Genomic DNA, 17,862 nt, shown 5'->3' on the forward strand with positions numbered 1-17,862 from the left:
CGATATATAAATACCTTATCAGAACATGAAAACCAACCCTCAAAATCGAGCCTCTTATACTCGAGATGTTAGTAAAATATAAACTTTTGAATATGTGTCTATTAATTATATTGTTTGGAAATCAGTCTTAATTCTCAATTTTAGCCTCCCTTTTTCACTTGCCTTTTCTTCCTCGAATATATATATTGCACTATTGCAAAGGGGAAAAGAATATTTTGAACTATAGCCTAGAATAGAATAAAGATGTCATCATGTGCGGACCTTCGAATGGGCAGGGTAGTTGACAATAAGACATCACCACCTCGTATTGGTGTGTGAAGTACTTCAATTGCCACTTGCGTCGCTCTCGACCTCTTGACTTTGAGAACCACAGCCTCTTATACTCGAGATGTTAGTAAAATATAAACTTTTGAATATGTGTCTATTAATTATATTGTTTGAAAATCAGTCTTAATTCTCAATTTTAGCCTCCCCTTTTCACTTGCCTTTTCTTCCTCGAATATATATATTGCACTATTGCAAGGGGGAAAAGAATATTTTGAACTATAGCCTAGAATAGAATAAAGATGTCATCATGTGCGGACCTTCGAATGGGCAGGGTAGTTGACAATAAGACATCACCACCTCGTATTGGTGCGTGAAGTACTTCAATAGCCACTTGCGTCGCTCTCGACCTCTTGACTTTGAGAACCACTTCTACTTCCACCTCTCTCTCAAGGTTTTGTTCTCTCTTCTCTTCTCTTCTCCTCTCCTATCTGCATTTGTGTTTTTAACTACATGTTTTTTGTTGATTATCACTATCTATTATGTTTTACTCTCTCTTGACTGAAATCAATTCTTTGCTTTGTTTTGGAAGTGTCTTGTACTCACATCGCATGTTGTGTTCAATGATTGAACTAGCTTGTGAATTGTCTCTTGGTTTTTCCTTTTTTTTTTTTTTTTTGGTTATGGATTAGTGGATTGGCTTTAGCATAGCTGTGATTGTTGGGGCTTGGGTAATTACAGTAACAGGTCTAATGTAGCCTGTAAAAGTGTATTGTTTTCGTCGCCGTCACTAAACAGTCTAAGAAACCCCACTAGTCAGGATTAGTAAAAATAAGGCTAAAATACAAAACTCACACTATAAGTTTCACCAAAGTTCATTTCAGTACCTTAATATTCAAATTTATTCAATTAAGGCCTTTCAGTCAAATTTAGTTTTTTTTTTTTTTTTTTTTATAATAATTTTGGAAAATATTTTTCAATCATTAAATGGATTTTTTTTTATTTAATTTAAAAAATTTGAAGAAATTGTTTTTTGGATAATTAACCACAAAATTTAACAAAAATTGATGGAGAGACCTTAACTGAATAAACTTGAAACTTAGAGGACTGAAATAAACGCAGAGTTAAATGATTGAAATGAATTTTGGTGAAACATAGAGGGTGGATTTTGTATTTTAGCCTAAAAATAAATTTTAATGGGTAGAATCATTGAATCAAACTTGGTTCATATAAAGTGTTGAAATGTATATACACTGCAGCTGGCTACACGGACTCATTTGCCAATGCTGATATAGGTTTGGTTTTGAAATCCAACGGTGTAAACTCCTAAAGAATTTGGGGTGATCAAAACACTACTGTGTCTTTGTGGCACTACCCCTTGCCCTTGGAACTTGTAGGTTTATAACTTTCTGTTGACTTTAAGAACCTTACCATGTTCTTATAGTTTCTCTCACCTTTGTTGTTATTCTTGTTGCTCTTATCCTGTTTATTGATTTTCTTTGCCATTCAATGTTTAGTAAAATATTTTCAGCACTTTAGCCATGGGGGATTCTAAAGCTGCCCCAATAAAGGAAATGCCACTGGGATTAGATACAACCACCGAGGAAGAATATGCTTCGCAGTCTAAGTTACTTCAAGAGTTCACTAGTATTCCCAGCATTGACAAGGCTTGGACTTTTAAGTCTGATGATGGTATGACTGCACATATTTATTGTTTCATTTCCCCCCTTCTTTAATGTCTGCTCCTTTAACTTATATGCATATTAAAAAAAAATGTCTGCTCCTTTCTGCTAAACAGGCAACAGGAGTTTCTGAAAATAATCTCTTTGTGAAAAACTTTTGCTGCAGGGATTGGTTCTCAAGCAATGTTTTCAATTAGCCAACCAAATATTTTGGCAAACAAGAGGAGGAAATCTATTCTATCTGCTCATATATTCAAGGAAAAAAACAGTTCTGTAAACTTTCATTGGTCCCCATTTCCTGTTGAGATGACAGGAGTGTCTACAGTTGTTCCATCACCATCAGGTTCAAAGCTTTTTGTGGTTCGCAATCCAGAAAACGAGTCTCCATCTCAGTTTGAAATTTGGAGTCCATCTCAGTTGGAAAAGGAGTTCCACATTCCCCAATCTGTTCATGGCTCAGTATATACTGATGGATGGTAACTAATAGTATGAGTCTAGTTTTGTAGGGATGACTTTATTTAGCATTTGATGTTAACCTGGTTTATTATTGACTTTTTGTGTATCACCTTAGTAGTAGAAGTTGTTTAATTGTAAGTATTAATACTGCTCGAAGATGTACTAGTAGCAGCAGCAGTTGTACTGGTAGTGATGGCTGTAATTGTTGTAGTTCCTATATAGTTATAGTTATTCTATATCATCCTCATGGACATAGGCTCTTAATGGTATAGGTTTGAGGGAATTTCCTGGAATTCTGATGAAACTCTCATTGCTTATGTTGCTGAGGAACCATCTCCCTCCAAGCCCACATTTAATGATCTTGGCTACAAGAAAGGTGGCTCCACTGATAAGGACTGCAGTAGCTGGAAAGGACAAGGGGATTGGGAGGAGGACTGGGGGGAAACCTATGCAGGAAAAAGGCAGCCTGCACTTTTTGTCATCAATATCAACAGGTTGGTATCATTTCTTAAAAAAATTAATCAATGCTGTGGTATGTTTATTGGCGCTTTACTATAGATAGAAGAACCTTAATTTGAACTTACCTGTGTTGTACAGTGGAGAGGTACAGGCTGTAAAAGGAATTAAGACGTCTTTGAGTGTTGGCCAAGTTGTGTGGGCTCCGTCAACTAAAGACGTGCATCAATATTTGGTTTTTGTTGGGTGGTCGGCAGATACGAGAAAGCTTGGTATAAAGTACTGCTATAACAGGCCTTGTGCGTTATATGCAGTTAGAGCACCACTTTATAAGTCAGAAGCCAATGAACTTGAACTCAAGTGGGTTACTCTCTTTTGTAAAATGATCTTTTTTATAACTTTTTTTTTTTAAAGTGAATTGTTACATACTTGAGATCTATTATTCTAAAAGTACATGTATAAAAGTACTTATGAATTTCTTGTACTGTCCCAGAGATAGCTCAACTGAAGATGTGCCTGTGTTTAATCTTACTCAACAAATAAACAGTGCCTTCTTTCCAACGTTCAGGTATGCTACTAACATCGCATACTTGGTTTTATCACCGGGGGTGTATAAACTTTTTTTCTTTACCCAATCTAGTTTCTAATAACTCATGTGGAGTGCTTTTCTGAGTTTGGAGAAACTGTTAAACATACCTATTGGGTCTCCAAGATTTTTTTTGGGCAAGATGAGTTTCTCCTGAAGTGCTGGCCTACAGTCAGGCCTGATATTTTATTTCCAAATATGTCATGTCCTTCTTTCATCGTCAAAGTTAAAATCAATATAGAACAGCAGTTTGGTGTACAGTTCACTGCTATTGCATTTAAGTTCTTCTCCTCCTTAATGGTTTAAAGTAGTTTTCAAGTCATCGTTTTGACCATTTTTTAATGGTTGAGAATGAGATTGACATTGTAATCTTTCTTTCTTGGTGACAGTTTTCTTTTGTTCTTGTTTCCATTATAAAGTGCTTGTAAATTTCCACCTCATATGGTTCTACTATGTGTAGAGTACAGATTTCTTGTTATTAGTAAGATTGCTGTTTGTGGGGTTCAAGTAGCCCAGTGGTATTGGTTCCCTCTGTGGTTCATAACCAACCTCTCCCCTCCGCCACTATTTACTTATCAGGAAAAAAAAAAAAAGAAGAGGAAGAAGAAAGATTGTTGTTTGCTGAATACTAATGTGAATTGCCTTGCCTTGTATACTTTGAAACCATTTGTGCCTCTACGTGGAAAAGCATGCCTTGATCACTTAATGATCAATGTTTTCCCAATATCCTTTGTAATAACCATGTTTCTACTAAACATGCTATGATGAATAGCTTCAGAGCCTGATGATTGTATGTGAATTATCTTTCTTTCTCCAGCCCAGGTGGAAAGTACCTTGTGTTTTTAAGTGCAAGAAGCTCTGTGGATTCTGGAGCCCATTCTGCAACAGATTCACTTCACAGAATTGATTGGTCAACTGATGTGACGTTGTGGCCTTCTGCCAAAATTGTTGATGTAGTGAGTGCTTACATTCCTTGTTAAGGAACTTGCATCTCAAGGATGCAAACTTCTGTATTCTCAAGCTCTGGAATTATATAACTCAAATTATGGTTTTTCTTTGAGCTCTGCTGCTTTTGACTGGATGGTCTATAGCTGCCTTGTTATATATATACTAGAAACATTCTATTCTATATGACACCTTGACATTTTACATTGCCATCATACGCTTCGAGTGCAAAATGGAAATGTGTAGTGAGACTGAGGTAAATTATATGATTATTCCAAATTAGCTGAATTATATGGTGGATTTATCTAAGAGCCGAGGCCTGAGGCAATATTTGAAAACTTAACTGGATTGGTTTTGAAAGTCCCCAATTTGGAATATGCCTGCAACTTTTCTGGCCCATATTATTTAGAATGAAATTATAGAATTAGGACTGTATGTGTTCCTTTTCCCATAAATTTCATGTAGCTGAACTAAACTATTTCATCAATATAATCTTTGAAGATCCCTGTTGTGATGAGTGCTGAGGATGGTTGCTTCCCGGGGCTTTACTGTTCAAGTTTCCTTAGCAATCCTTGGCTTTCTGATGGATGCACTATGATCATATCTTCTTTCTGGAGGAGCTGTCAAGTAATACTTTCTGTGAATGTGTTGAGGTAAATGTAATCGCTGGCAGCTGGCTACATATTTCTTTTTTACTTCTTTTTTCCTTCTCATGTAGGCAGACTTTTACAATGTCATATGTAAATTAACTCATGATATCATCTGTCAAATTACAGTGGGGAAGTATTATGTATCAGCCCTGCTGACTCAAATTTTTCATGGAATGTCCTTACATTGGATGGGGATAATATTGTTGCTGGTAACATCTAATCTAATGCTGATCTTGACCTATATCCTGGCCTGTAACAGTTTAGAAAATTGGCTTAAAATTTTAATGTTTTGTTTTACTGTTTGAAGTGTCTAGCAGTCCAGTTAATGTTCCTCAAATCAAGTATGGTTGTATTGTTGAGAAAACAACTAAAGCTGCTGCTTGGAGTTGGTTAGATGTATCAAGCTCCATATTCAAATGCTCTGAGAAGGTGTAATTAATTTTCTTTTGTTCGTATTAGATGAACCATTTTTGCATATAGAGATTGTCTTGCTAATGATTCTCTTATTGCTTCAGGTTAGATCTTTGCTCTCTTCTCTTCAGTTCAGTATAATGAAGATACCAGTCAAAAATGATTCTGATAGCTTGACAAAAGGTATGAAAAGCCAATTTGATTTCTTTCTTAAACTTGGTCATCCACATTGAATATGGATGTTTCCAATATCAGTCAAACTCATCTCTTCAGCTTAATTGCTATTTTTGGGCAATGTTATGGTGGTCTAATGCTTGCAATTTAATTGAGGTTATTATATAATATTTCTTGTTTTCATTAGAGTTCAACATGCTTTGGGTGACAAGAACGATAGCCACAATATAAGTACCTAATTCAAACCCCACTCCCATAACATCTTAAGTTAGTCCATATTTTGATTTTCATCGGTTTTTTATCGACGTAAGTGGAAATTTTTTGTAATAAAGGCTAGGATGGAGTTAATTTCTCCATTAGTTGCTCCTTGAAGGTAAGTCAACTAATGCAAGCTATTTTAGTAATTAATGGAACTGGTAAAAGTATCAATTTGTCATTGATTACATACTTGTGATTTCATTTTAGATAAAAATCTTGGTCACTTCACAAGACTCATGTTTTTATGGATCAATGGAAGGTTTAGTTCTGGAAAAAAGCGAAAAAAATAAAGAGCTAGCTTCTTTTAAGCCAACTTTTTGGCAAGTATATATCCAAATGAATATGATTAAGAAGTAATTATAGCTGATGCAACGTGCATCTATGCATGATATTATCATTAGAATATATTAAATAGGAGGAGCCAATGAGCTCTAGCCACATATTTAAGGAAACAGTACTTGTTGATGGAAAAAATTTGAGATTGCATTGATCTTTGTAAGCAAGGCTGGATTCTTTTCTTTCTAAATAGAATTGATCATGTATATTAGAAGGTCTTTTTTTTTTGGTGGTTGATAAGTAAAGAAAATTTTATTCAAAGACATAAGAATGAGTCATCCAAGTATACGGCAAGGGGCCAAAACAATCAAATACAAAACTTACAAGCATCCATCAAATCATAGACCGAAAAAATAGAATGACTTCCTATAATAGACATCCAATCCAATAGAATTTTAAATAAGAAAAGTCTTGAATCAGCTATAGTCCTTTCAGAATCTTCAAAATACCGGTTGTTTCTCTTCCATCAAATGCACCACATCAAACAATGAGGGATATCCATCCAAATGACACCATTAGAGATGTACTAAAGGGGTAAGATTCAAGAACCTAGATTACAAAAATCAATTAAAACAGGAAGGGAAAAACATGAATATGTCGGCAAAACTAAACACCACTGAAGGAGGGTAAAAAAGAAAGCAGACTTGATATGAAGAATAGACTGTTCACAGCCTTCAAAAAATTGAGCATATTGTTCCCTCCAAATACACCACATCAAACAGTGCGGCATAGCCCAATGAATGCTAAACAAGAAAAAGACCATAGTCCACAACTCATAAGCTATAGGGCAGTGAAGAAGAAGATGGTCAACCGATTCCCACACCTCTTACACATATAGCACCAATCAAGAACTACAATATGCCGCTTTCAAAGATTATTTGTAGTAAGAATCTTACCTTAGTAGGACCAAGAAAAGAAAGCTACTCTAGGAGGAACTTTTGATTGCCATACCATTTTCCAAAGAAAAGATATGACGGTGGTAGGGAAAAAAGAAAGATAATAACCTTGCACCTCAAAGCCTCTCCTCATAGCCGGCTTCTAGCAAACTTTATTAGACCCAATACCCTGCACCTTCATGGAATAGACCAAGTCCATAAACAGAGTCAAGGATTCTAATTCCCAATCGTGCATTGGACGACAAAATTGTATATCCTAATATAGCCTCCCCTCAGTGAACTACATGACCTTTGAAACGGAAGACTCCTGAGCCCGACTAATGCGACATAATTCTGGAAAGGCCTCCTTAAGAGAACAATCCTAACACCACACATCCTCCCAAAACTTCACTCTAGTAACATCACCCCATTCATTCCCATATTTTGCCTCTATAACCCTCCTCCAAAGGGCTTCTATCTCCGTTCCATATCTTCACAACCATTTGCCTAACAAAGCAGAATTAAACCTCCTCAAACACAAAATACCTAACCCGACATGCTACACCAGCTTACAAAGCTTAGACCATTTCACTAGAGGTCTTTTTAGGTCATCAGCATTACCACTTCAAAGAAAATCTTGTAATTTCTCCCTACATTTAGCCACCTTCACTGGAATAGGTAGAAGAAAGAGAAAATAAGTAGGCAAATTGGAGAGTACTTTTAATTAGAGTTAGCTTACACCCCCCAAGATAAATACAAGCTCTTCCATCTGGTTAATTTCCGCTTCATCTTCTCCAAAATAGGATTCTAAATCATGTTCTCTTTAAAAGTGACACTCAACAGAAGACCCAAATATTCCAGAGGAAGTGAAGATTGCCTACAACACAACATTTCCTCTAATTCCTGCATATTGTGCACATCCCCAATTGGAACCAATTTTGACTTCCCCAAATTAATCTATATACCTGACACCTCTTCAAATTTGGAGAGTATCCCATGCAATACTGCAATTTGACTGGTATCCGTATCACAAAAAATAAGAGTGTCATCCTCAAACAAGAGATGAGACACAATTATCAAAGAACTAGCCGAATCACCAATTGAGAAACCCAAGAACTATCCCGTTGCGGCAGCCACATCCAAGATATGACTCAAAGCCTCGATGACAATATCAAAAAGTAACGGGAAAAAGGATCCCCTTGACGAACTCTCCTAGAGCTATAGAATATTTCACAGTTAAGACTCAAAACATAATGATATGCTTAACTGAGACAACCATTTGATTTAGCTGGTATTGTACCAAAACCTTTGATGGGGTTTTTTACTTTAATAAATAAATTTTTTTTTTTTTGAAGGGAAATATATTTTGTAGTTCTCCTGCCCTTTACTAGGAATTGTATGATATTGTATTCATAATATTCTTGTGTTAAAGAGCATTGATTTTGATAACCTCTGTGATTTTAATTCATTTCAGGTGCTAGCAAACCTTTTGAAGCTATATTTGTATCTTCAAACTCTAAGAAAAGTGACACTTGCGATCCTTTAATCGTATTCCTTCATGGAGGCCCGCATATTGTCTCGTTGTCAAGCTTTTCAAAGTCCTTGGCATTTCTCTCTTCAATTGGATTCAATTTATTGATTGTCAACTATAGGTACGCTATTATTATGAGTATTATAAGAGTTAAAAAAAAAAAAAAAAAGGAATTTAAATCAGCATCAGATTATTTATGCTCAAATGATCAATATATGTTGTGTTCAACCATCATATTCCACGATGATTGACCAGAATCTGGTTGAATATGGGGGCTCTTTTCCTCTCTCATCACCCTCCACCACCCCCACCCCCCCCCCCCCCCCCCCCCCCCCAAAAAAAAAAAAAAAACCCACCGAAAACAAAGCCTTTTCTTTTCCAAGATAAAGGTCCCTCACTGTTGAGGTGCTGCTGCTTGATAAGATAATAGTGGAACCGATTCTGATACCTAAGTGAAGGGAAGGGATTCTCACAATTTAAGAATTTGGAGCAAAATGGAATACAAAAATGGTTATTTTAACCTTAAAGGGGACCATCATTTTGACGCTTAGTAAAAAATTGGTTAAATTACTGAGTTGGTCCTTCAAGTATTAGGTAAAATTCAATTTGGTTGCTCAACTACTAATTGTGTCATTTTAGTCCCTCAACTGTTAATTGTGTGGATTTTGTTTTTTGACTTTCAAAATCACATCAATTTCATCCTTGGATCTCCTCTGTGTTTATATTTTAACAGAATTAATTGTTGTAGCAAATAAAATATACATTAAAAGATTATTATAGAAAGTTAAAATTTTGAAATCAAGTCAATTTTAATTATTAAATATGTTAAAATTTAAACAATGAGAAGACAGATGCATGAAATTGACTTGATTTTGAAAGTTTAGTGACTAAATTGACACAATTAATAGTTGAGGGATTAAATTGAACTTCACTTAATAGTTGGAGAGGACCAAAATAGTAATTTTACCTAAAACATTTCAATGCCTTTCAAGATGATATGGATCTTTTAGCTGCAGAGGATTAAAGTCTTAAACTATGATTTTATTGGAGTCATAAATAAGAATAAAAATGATATAAAAGCAATGATTTTTGTACTTGAGTTAACCTTGTCAACAAGATTCCTTTAATTGATCACTGTGTATTTCATTCACCTTTTGTCTCTGATATTTCATGAAAAATGAATTTAACCCTTTCTTGGAGACCTCCCATCAATTTTTCCTTTAGGTTAAACCTAAATTGCTTTTGGAACCCAGTTATTTGGCTATCTGCCTTCAAGGAAAGAGAGGTTTAGATTGATTCACTGTGCATCAAAAGGTTCAGCTGATTTGACTGTAAAATAATATTCTTAAGAAATTTGGAGTGATTTCTATAGCGTTTGCAAGCAACATTTGAAAAAAGGTCTTTGTTTGTAGAAGTTGAGACTAAAAACTATAGTTTCTTTGGCCTGCTTAGAATTCTATCGTATGTCCAAGATATTGATTTAAGACGCCTTTTTGTTATATTGATTAATTTTTTTTTTCCTCCTATTGAGAAATGAAAAAATGTCTGTTCAGTGTTATTTGCTCTCCATTATTCGTGATTTAAGACTTAAATGGAAGTGGTATGCTGATTGCTTTTTGCATGTTACTTGATATTATGGAATCTTAAATATTGATTTGGGTCCTTTAGGATTTTAAGGATCTCATGCTTGAAAAGCCTCTTTTGAATACCAATATTTCATCAACAAATGGCTGATTATCTTTCTAGCTTCTTCTAACATGGTAACTTAGCTCAGAGGTTCACTAGGTTTTGGTGAAGAAGCATTACAATCGCTTCCAGGGAAAGTTGGGGAACAGGTGCTTATTATCTATCTAGTTTGGTTACAAATGCGATGGTAGTTTTTTTTTTCTTAATTTTTAAAAATAGTTGCTGAATTCTTGCCTTGCGAGACTAGTTGGACATCTCATATAAACCTATTTTTAAATCTATATTATGCACAGGACGTAAATGATGTACTCACAGCTATAGACCACATCATCGAAAAGGGACTAGCCAGTCCATCAAAAATTACAGTGCTTGGTGGTTCCCATGGTGGCTTTCTGACAACCCACTTGATTGGCCAGGTGCTTTAATTATGAAATTTGTATATTTTTATTGTCAGCCCCCTCTTTTTTTTTTGGTAACTTAGTTTATCTCTCAATCTTTCCTCTTGCATCCCTTGTGCCTTCCAATTTTTATTTGATTTGAGTCAGCATTTGATTGTTAAGATATCTACTACCAGCTAGTGGTTTTCGATAAAGAGATCTCTTCCATTACGGATTAAATAGTTGAGAGATTAATGCAAGTTAAACTTAATAAGTGGGCTGCTTGTCATACATGGACTGCTGGTCTTGTGCTTCCCGTTTTTATCATTTCTCTTTCTGTTTAACTTATGGTTCATGGCTGCATGCAAATACTTGGTAAATTAGATGTTATGATTAAGGATACACATTCATATTTGAATTCTCAAGTGAACAAGGGCTCACTTAAAAAAATTGGATCATATTTCTTTTCTAATGCTGCAGGCACCGGATAGGTTTGTTGCTGCTGCTGTGAGGAATCCTGCTTGTAACCTTGCATTGATGGTTGGTACAACAGATATCCCTGATTGGTGCTATGTGGAGGCCTGTGGAAGCAAGGGGAAAGATATCTTTTCAGAAGCACCTTCAGCTGATTACCTAACTCTCTTTCACAGCAAGTCTCCTATTTCACACCTCTCAAAGGTATGCTTAAAGGAGGCTTGATTTAATAAATATATTCAGAAATTTATTTACTGCTTTTTAAAAAGCACATCAGAATGTAAAGAAATTCTACCTAATGATTAAAAAAAAATCAATGCAACAAAGCCTTGTCCAACCACAATGTCAGCTCTGCTAGGTGCAGAAATAAATCCTGTAAGCTGTGTTTTTGTTGTCATCATTGGAAGCTGAATGTTAATTAAATAACTTTAAACAAATAAAGTGAGAGATCTAAAGCTTTTTGATATCACTAGTTTTGTTGCACGTGCAAGGCATGTGGAAAACACTATCTAACTACAAATAAATATATATATATATATATATATATATATATATTTTGATAAGTACAAATAAATATTTTATGATAGGATTAGAACAGTTAAAACTAAGTCATTATTGGAATAGTAATTAATTTTTTTTTAATATTGATAAGTTATACGTGCCCTTTCTTAAAGGGAGAAGTAGCCCTTGAGCTATAGTTGATTGACTTAAACTATTATATTTTAAAAGGATAAATGACACCCACAAAAAAAGAAAAAAGAAAAACCTAGTTAGAAATCATATCAAGTTTGCATAAACAACTCTATCTCATTTCCTAATAGAGAATGCAAGATAGCATTCAAGGAGAACAAAAGCTTCAGTGGCAGTAATATTTTGATCTATTAAAGTAATTTTTTAGATGAACAATACCCTTAATTCATAAGGTAGAAGTAATAATCACAACAAAGCAACTTCAAAACTGTGTTGAATACAAATTTAATTTTCACTAAGTAATTCATAACCTTCATGATTAGAATCCTACGCACATTACATACTGCTATATCTTTTATACAAAGTTCATATTGATGTATATATAGTTCATATCAAAAGTTCATATTGATGTATATATAGTAGCCTATAGAAATCATGTATCTTTGTCAGCTCAAAATAATCAGACAAACCATTCTACTCTAGCTTCCAAACTTTCCCCAATGCTTCTTTCATACTATTTTGTGAAAGATCACATGCATGAAAACCTGCATGTGACAAAAACGTCCACTAAGCGGCCATATAAACCAATTAAAGGGAAAACAAGCCATTCATGTCATGCATATTTTGTGAGAATGTAAGGGTTCTGCCAATTGATGAGGCAAATAGCGTAATTAAGGAATGTTAAACTGATATACAGTGGTTGAAACTAATCTCGCTTCCAGAAAAATTGAAAATTCAACCAAAATACCTGATAAAAAGTAGAGGAAGCAAATACAAACACAAACCCAGGCACTTATGAATCAATCTACAAAATCAAAGCCCTAAAATTGCACTTTAACTCAAATAATGCATAAATAATTTTAAAAAATATGTATATCAAATACGTTAAGAAAAATCGGTTTGAAAGACTAACATGTAAATGATGCTGCTTGAATAGCTTGAAAAAAACATTCTCCTTTCCTTCACTCTTGCCTCTCTTTCCCAAGTTTTCACATAGAAAATCCATACATAAGTGGGAGCAGTTGGGATGAGAAGGTCTTCCCTTTCTTTAATTCTAGTTCTACTCATGAGAAAAATTCGGATTTTCTGCTCTTCTCTACCTCTCCCCGATATTTCTCTCTCTTGCCTTTTCTTTTCCATATGTGTATCTCCTTTCCTGATTGGGACTTGGAAGACACATCAGTACTCAGAAGTCAGAACTGAAGCGGCTGGAGATAAGTACAAAAATTAAAAAGACAAAGAGGCCATTCAGCTCTTTACATGTCGTTTTTCCTTTCATATCCTTAAGGTTAAGAATGTAGTTACAATTCCATTAGTAACATAAAAAAACAAAGAATTAAAATGAAAAGAGATAAGATAGAGCCAAAAAGTCAAACACAAGATAAGATAGAGCCAAGATCCAAAGGACTAAATGGCCCATGCTCTTTAACTCTTCAAATTAATAGCTTTTGCACTTTAGCCTCTTCCATTTTAAGCTTTCTATTGTCGTTTTGCCAAACACAAGTGATGCGGGAGATGCAAGAAAATTATTATTTAACATTATTTATGTTCGCAAGTCAATTGTATTTTTATGTTTTAGGTCATTGTAGTTTATTGGGCTATTAGTATTTTAATTTGAGAAGCAAGGTTATTTTTGAAATAAGGCAATTAGGGTTTCCTAGCCAATTAGAACTAGGGTTTAGCAATTCTTTATAAGCAACCTATTGTACTCCTTGAGGAGATAGTTAATATTTTGATGAATGAAAAAAATGGCTGTTTGGTCTTTATTTGGTCTGGTGCTGACTCCAGGTCCACCCTAGGTGCTAACTCTTAGTGATTTTCCCACTTGGTGCTGACTCCAAGCAAGGCCTAGGTGCTGACTCCTAGGTCATATCTCTTTTTTTTATTGTTGTTTCAATTTTGTTTTGGTTGTCCTGCGTCAACAAGTAGCTCAACTGTCCTTTTTTATATAGAGTATAGAAAGCAGGAGCCTCGTGCTTTAGATACGAACTTTTTCTTTTCAATGTGAAAAGCTTCTAGTATATTATTTGCATATCGTATGGGGTCAAACTTTTTGTGATATTAAGTCTTCAATCAGGAATTGTAAAACTTGCATCTAGTTTCCTTCTAGAGTGTATCTTCAAATACTTTTAGTAGGTTGCTATGGAAATGAATGTGATACTATTGTACTAATTACTTTGATGATATCTGCAGGTCAAAACGCCAATCCTTTTTCTTTTAGGTGCTCAGGATCTTCGTGTTCCAGTTTCTAATGGATTGCAAGTAAGAGGTTCTTTTACTCTTTTAAATGATGAAGTACACTTGACATTTTTCATTTCAGTTTCGTGATTTTCTAACTACTACTAGTGCTCAAGTAATCACTGTCTTGAGATGCAATGAAAACAAAAACAGACACAAAAAGTGGGGATTTTAATAAAGTCTGTTTCTCTTGCTACCATATTTGAATGATGTTGAGATTTGAAATGTGCAGTATGCACGGACACTGAGAAAGAATGGTGGTGAGGTTAAAGTTATCATGTTTCCCAATGATGTACATGGAAATGAAAGGTAATTATTAGTCCTACATGCACTCCTAGTCTCCTACATCCTAGTCAACACAGCCAATCTCAAAGTTGATGTTGCACAATGTACTGTCGTCTGATATATCCTCCCTTTTTCTTTTTTCCTTCCCCCCCTGTAATTGCAGGCCACAATCTGACTTCGAAAGCTTTCTTAATATTGGGGTCTGGTTCAGGAAGTACTGTAAATGAGCAAGCGTTGCCACCCTATGTCATGCCTATGGTTTTAATGTTCAAATGGGAAGTATTGAATGTGGTGGTAGTGACATAACTCATTTTGCATCTCCTTCTACCCCTGTTATAAGTCCTAAATGGTTGCCCAGGTGCCCCTGAAAGAAGAGGGGGGGGGGGGGGGGAGGTGGGAATTCGGTTCATGACCCAACGAATACGTGTAAATCACAAATAATATATTAAAAAAAAAAAAGTTTGTTACTTGATGTTGTGAAAATTTTTCTTTACGTATCAAAACAAATAACTTCATGTTTCGTAAGCCATCATTGTTTACTTCATTTTTAGCTCTTTTTATTGATTTTAGGAAGTTTGCAGACCCCTTACCCAAATGCTGAATTTTTGACCCACAACAGTTGTTTGACTAAGTGTTAGTTTGGATAGCAACGCATTTGCATTTGTATTGGCGTGTGTGTTTTTTGGTTGGGTCCCATGCACTATTCATGAGACCTACAAATATGGAAAAATGTAAATCTAATTTTAAAATTGGGTCCCACAGCACTATTCACACATTTAAAATTTATTTTGCTATAATGTTTTCAGTTTTTAACAATAAACGGTATCCAAACAGGCCCTAAGACATACATGGAGCATGGGTAATGTTTCTTGGTGATCTGGAGTAGCTTTTGTGGCCTATAACATGTAGCATATTAAAATATGCAATATACGGTTACATCTTATTGCTAAGCTTTATACATATTGGGTTTTTACTGAAAATAAACATTTCAATAGCAATGTGCCTTCATATTTGATATTCGCTAATAGGCAAGTAATCTTCAACAGTTTGCCATCAAGAATATACAGCAAAGTTGAGTAGTTGGAGCAGTTTAGGTCTGTAGTGGGCAGGGAGACCTATTCTCATCAAGTTTGTAGCATTGGCTATGCTCCTTTATATTGTTAAATATATTAGCAACGCAGTGTGTACACCATGTTGTATATGTTAGAGTGGATACAGAAGAAGTAGCATAAAATAGGAATAAGAGAACATGAGGGTTATGTGGTTCAACCTTGATGGCTTACGTCCACGGAGGAAACCTTTAAGGGTTACATTTTTTATATGTAAAAGTGTAGTACAAAGTCTGTGTTACAATGAACCATAACATGAGTATATATTGGCAACTAAACCTTAGACTACCAGTACAAGTAGGAAACTGTCTTGCACACATAATAGGTGGGCTTAGCCTATTACGTTAGGCTAACATGTATAATATATCTTTAACATATATCATGGAAACTTTTAGAGTTCCTAATAAAATTTTTGAGGAGATGAATGCTTTTAGTTAGGAAGTTTTGGTGGAATATAAATAAAAAGATCCAGAGATATTTGGCCACAAAAGGGTGGTATGAGTTGTGTCAAACTGCGACATATTGGTGGATTAGGATTTAGAAGATTTAAAGATATCAATACAACCATGCTCTGAAAGATAGGCTGGAATGGATGACAGTAACTGGGCATGACAAATTGTGTGTGAAAATTTTAAATCAAAGTTTGGTAATGCAGAAGATTGGTTGAGGGGAAATAGACTCAAATTAGCATCATGCATATGGCATGGAATAGAAAGTTTTAGGAAGTATCATTAACAAAGGCGTATGTTATTTGGTGGGCAGGAGGTATGATATATAGATGCTTGGCAAGATCCTTGGATTCCTTGGCTACAGGGTTTCAGGCCTCACCCCATATTTATTGGAGGTATTGTGAGACCAAACATTGGTAGCGGCTAATCTTAGTAATTGCTTCTAGAAAAACTATTACTTTGACGGATTTCATGCGCTGCATAAACATAACAAAATGGAACATAGACAAAGTATGATTAAAGATACTGAAAAGCCAGGAAATAGAAAAAAAGAACTATACCTTTCAATACTTATGTTGGTTATCAATTCTCATAACAAAGCAATATGCTAATGAACAATTATCTCTCTAATATGTCATCCTTTTCTACAGTGAAATCCCAGACTGGACGTCCTCATAATTCGCATTAAATTCCCATATACTCATTGCTCATACAGCTTTTTTTCTCAAAAAAAAAAAATTGTCACGAGCTTTTCTCTCCATATTATATTAGTATATTTGAGGTTCAAAGTTGTGAGGTTTATCGGGCTTATCGATCTCAATTCTCATAATAAAGAGAGAGAGGAGGTTGAAGGAGATGATATAGGGACAACACTGTTGGTGCGCCATTGGTCAACTGGATATTCGTTAAGATTGGGCTCAATCACAGGGATTGAGATCCGGTGTAATTGCACTATGCAATTAATCTCATTATTTTCACAAAAAAATTTACATTCCTAACTTTTTTAACTTTAACTTGTTTAGAAATTTTTTTTTTTTAAACTTTTTATTTCTTTTTAATATATTTTTATTAAATAGTTTTTGAGAGAATTTCAACTTATGGCGTCCGCTCCTGAAGATAGTTTTTTATCATCAGACCAAGACATCAATCAGTTTTTGGTGTAGGCGGAGATTGAACCCTAAATCTCTTATACAATCATCAGAGACTTTATCAGTTAAGCTAACTAGAACCCATTTTTTATTAAATGGTTGAGATTGAAAGGGTTTTTTTTTTTTTTTCAATTCATTGCAATTACATCAGGTGCAATCTCAATCCCAATTACAGATAGTCTAGTGTTTATCTTGGTGGAATTGCGACTCTTGCCAGAGTTTCTTCCATACAATTTGGTGGGTGTGGAAGCTATGGCTTTGAGTTTCATCAAAACCTTAGCTTAAATGGCTGCCTTTGTTTTCTCAATGGCACGAGCATTTGCATCAAACAAAAATGTATCAATTTTAACATTTAACCTCTAAAATCACCACATTAGTCAAGCTAAAAATGTGTAAATTTGCAAAATTGTTACAGTAATTGTGTAAATTACATTGACATTATTCACTTTGCATATAATTTTTTATTATTTCTTTACGTATCTTGAATCCTAAGGTTGAAATAAGAGAGTGGATGATTATTATTGTATGTGAAGAAAGGAAAAAAAAAATCAAGGAAAATTGATATTTTAATGTAATGTAATATAAAATAGATAAATTGATATGAAACGTTTTGAAAAGTAAGTATGTAAAATAGAAAAAGTAAGTGCTTATGCTAAAATAGGCGAAATTTTTTGCATGAATTGATGTAAATGCTCTAAGATAATATCTCACGATCTCTTTAAGTTGGGAGATTGGCTACTTATACGGTGACATGTTTTGGGATTTTTTTTTCTTCAAAATAA

General features: G+C 34.7%; 2 protein-coding genes and 1 long non-coding RNA gene across 5 annotated transcripts in view; 2 read left to right on the forward strand and 1 right to left on the reverse strand.

The window, feature by feature from the left end:
• The first annotated feature begins 570 nt into the window (after positions 1-570).
• Positions 571-14,903, forward strand: LOC126688761 (acylamino-acid-releasing enzyme-like). Of its 2 annotated transcripts, none has more exons than XM_050383576.1 (18): positions 571-718; positions 1,782-1,956; positions 2,113-2,422; positions 2,675-2,896; positions 3,000-3,218; positions 3,352-3,426; positions 4,262-4,400; positions 4,891-5,042; positions 5,166-5,248; positions 5,347-5,468; positions 5,555-5,633; positions 8,568-8,745; positions 10,399-10,459; positions 10,604-10,726; positions 11,168-11,365; positions 14,045-14,113; positions 14,322-14,398; positions 14,538-14,903. In XM_050383576.1, the coding sequence occupies exons 2-18, from the start codon at positions 1,806-1,808 to the stop codon at positions 14,599-14,601; spliced, it is 2,322 nt and encodes a 773-aa protein (XP_050239533.1). In that variant the 5' UTR covers positions 571-718; positions 1,782-1,805; the 3' UTR covers positions 14,602-14,903. The 2 variants fall into 2 exon arrangements, with proteins under 2 accessions (XP_050239533.1, XP_050239534.1); XM_050383577.1 differs by having other exon boundaries at positions 3,358-3,426.
• Positions 571-17,862, forward strand: part of LOC126688759 (acylamino-acid-releasing enzyme-like) — a 34,396-nt gene continuing 17,104 nt past the window's right edge. Inside the window, exon 1 of one of the 2 annotated variants that reach the window (XM_050383573.1) lies at positions 571-718. The gene's annotated coding sequence lies outside the window, so the exon portion shown is untranslated. The remainder of the gene's footprint in view (positions 719-17,862) is intronic. The other variant, XM_050383575.1, reaches the window with a different exon arrangement.
• LOC126688763 (uncharacterized) lies at positions 11,047-13,108 on the reverse strand. Its single transcript, XR_007644347.1, has 2 exons — positions 12,765-13,108; positions 11,047-11,268 (listed from the first exon to the last, which is right to left on the reverse strand). It is a non-coding gene; the product is annotated as an uncharacterized LOC126688763 (long non-coding RNA).

Source organism: Quercus robur, chromosome 6, assembly GCF_932294415.1.
Source record: "Quercus robur chromosome 6, dhQueRobu3.1, whole genome shotgun sequence".
NCBI lineage: Eukaryota > Viridiplantae > Streptophyta > Magnoliopsida > Fagales > Fagaceae > Quercus > Quercus robur.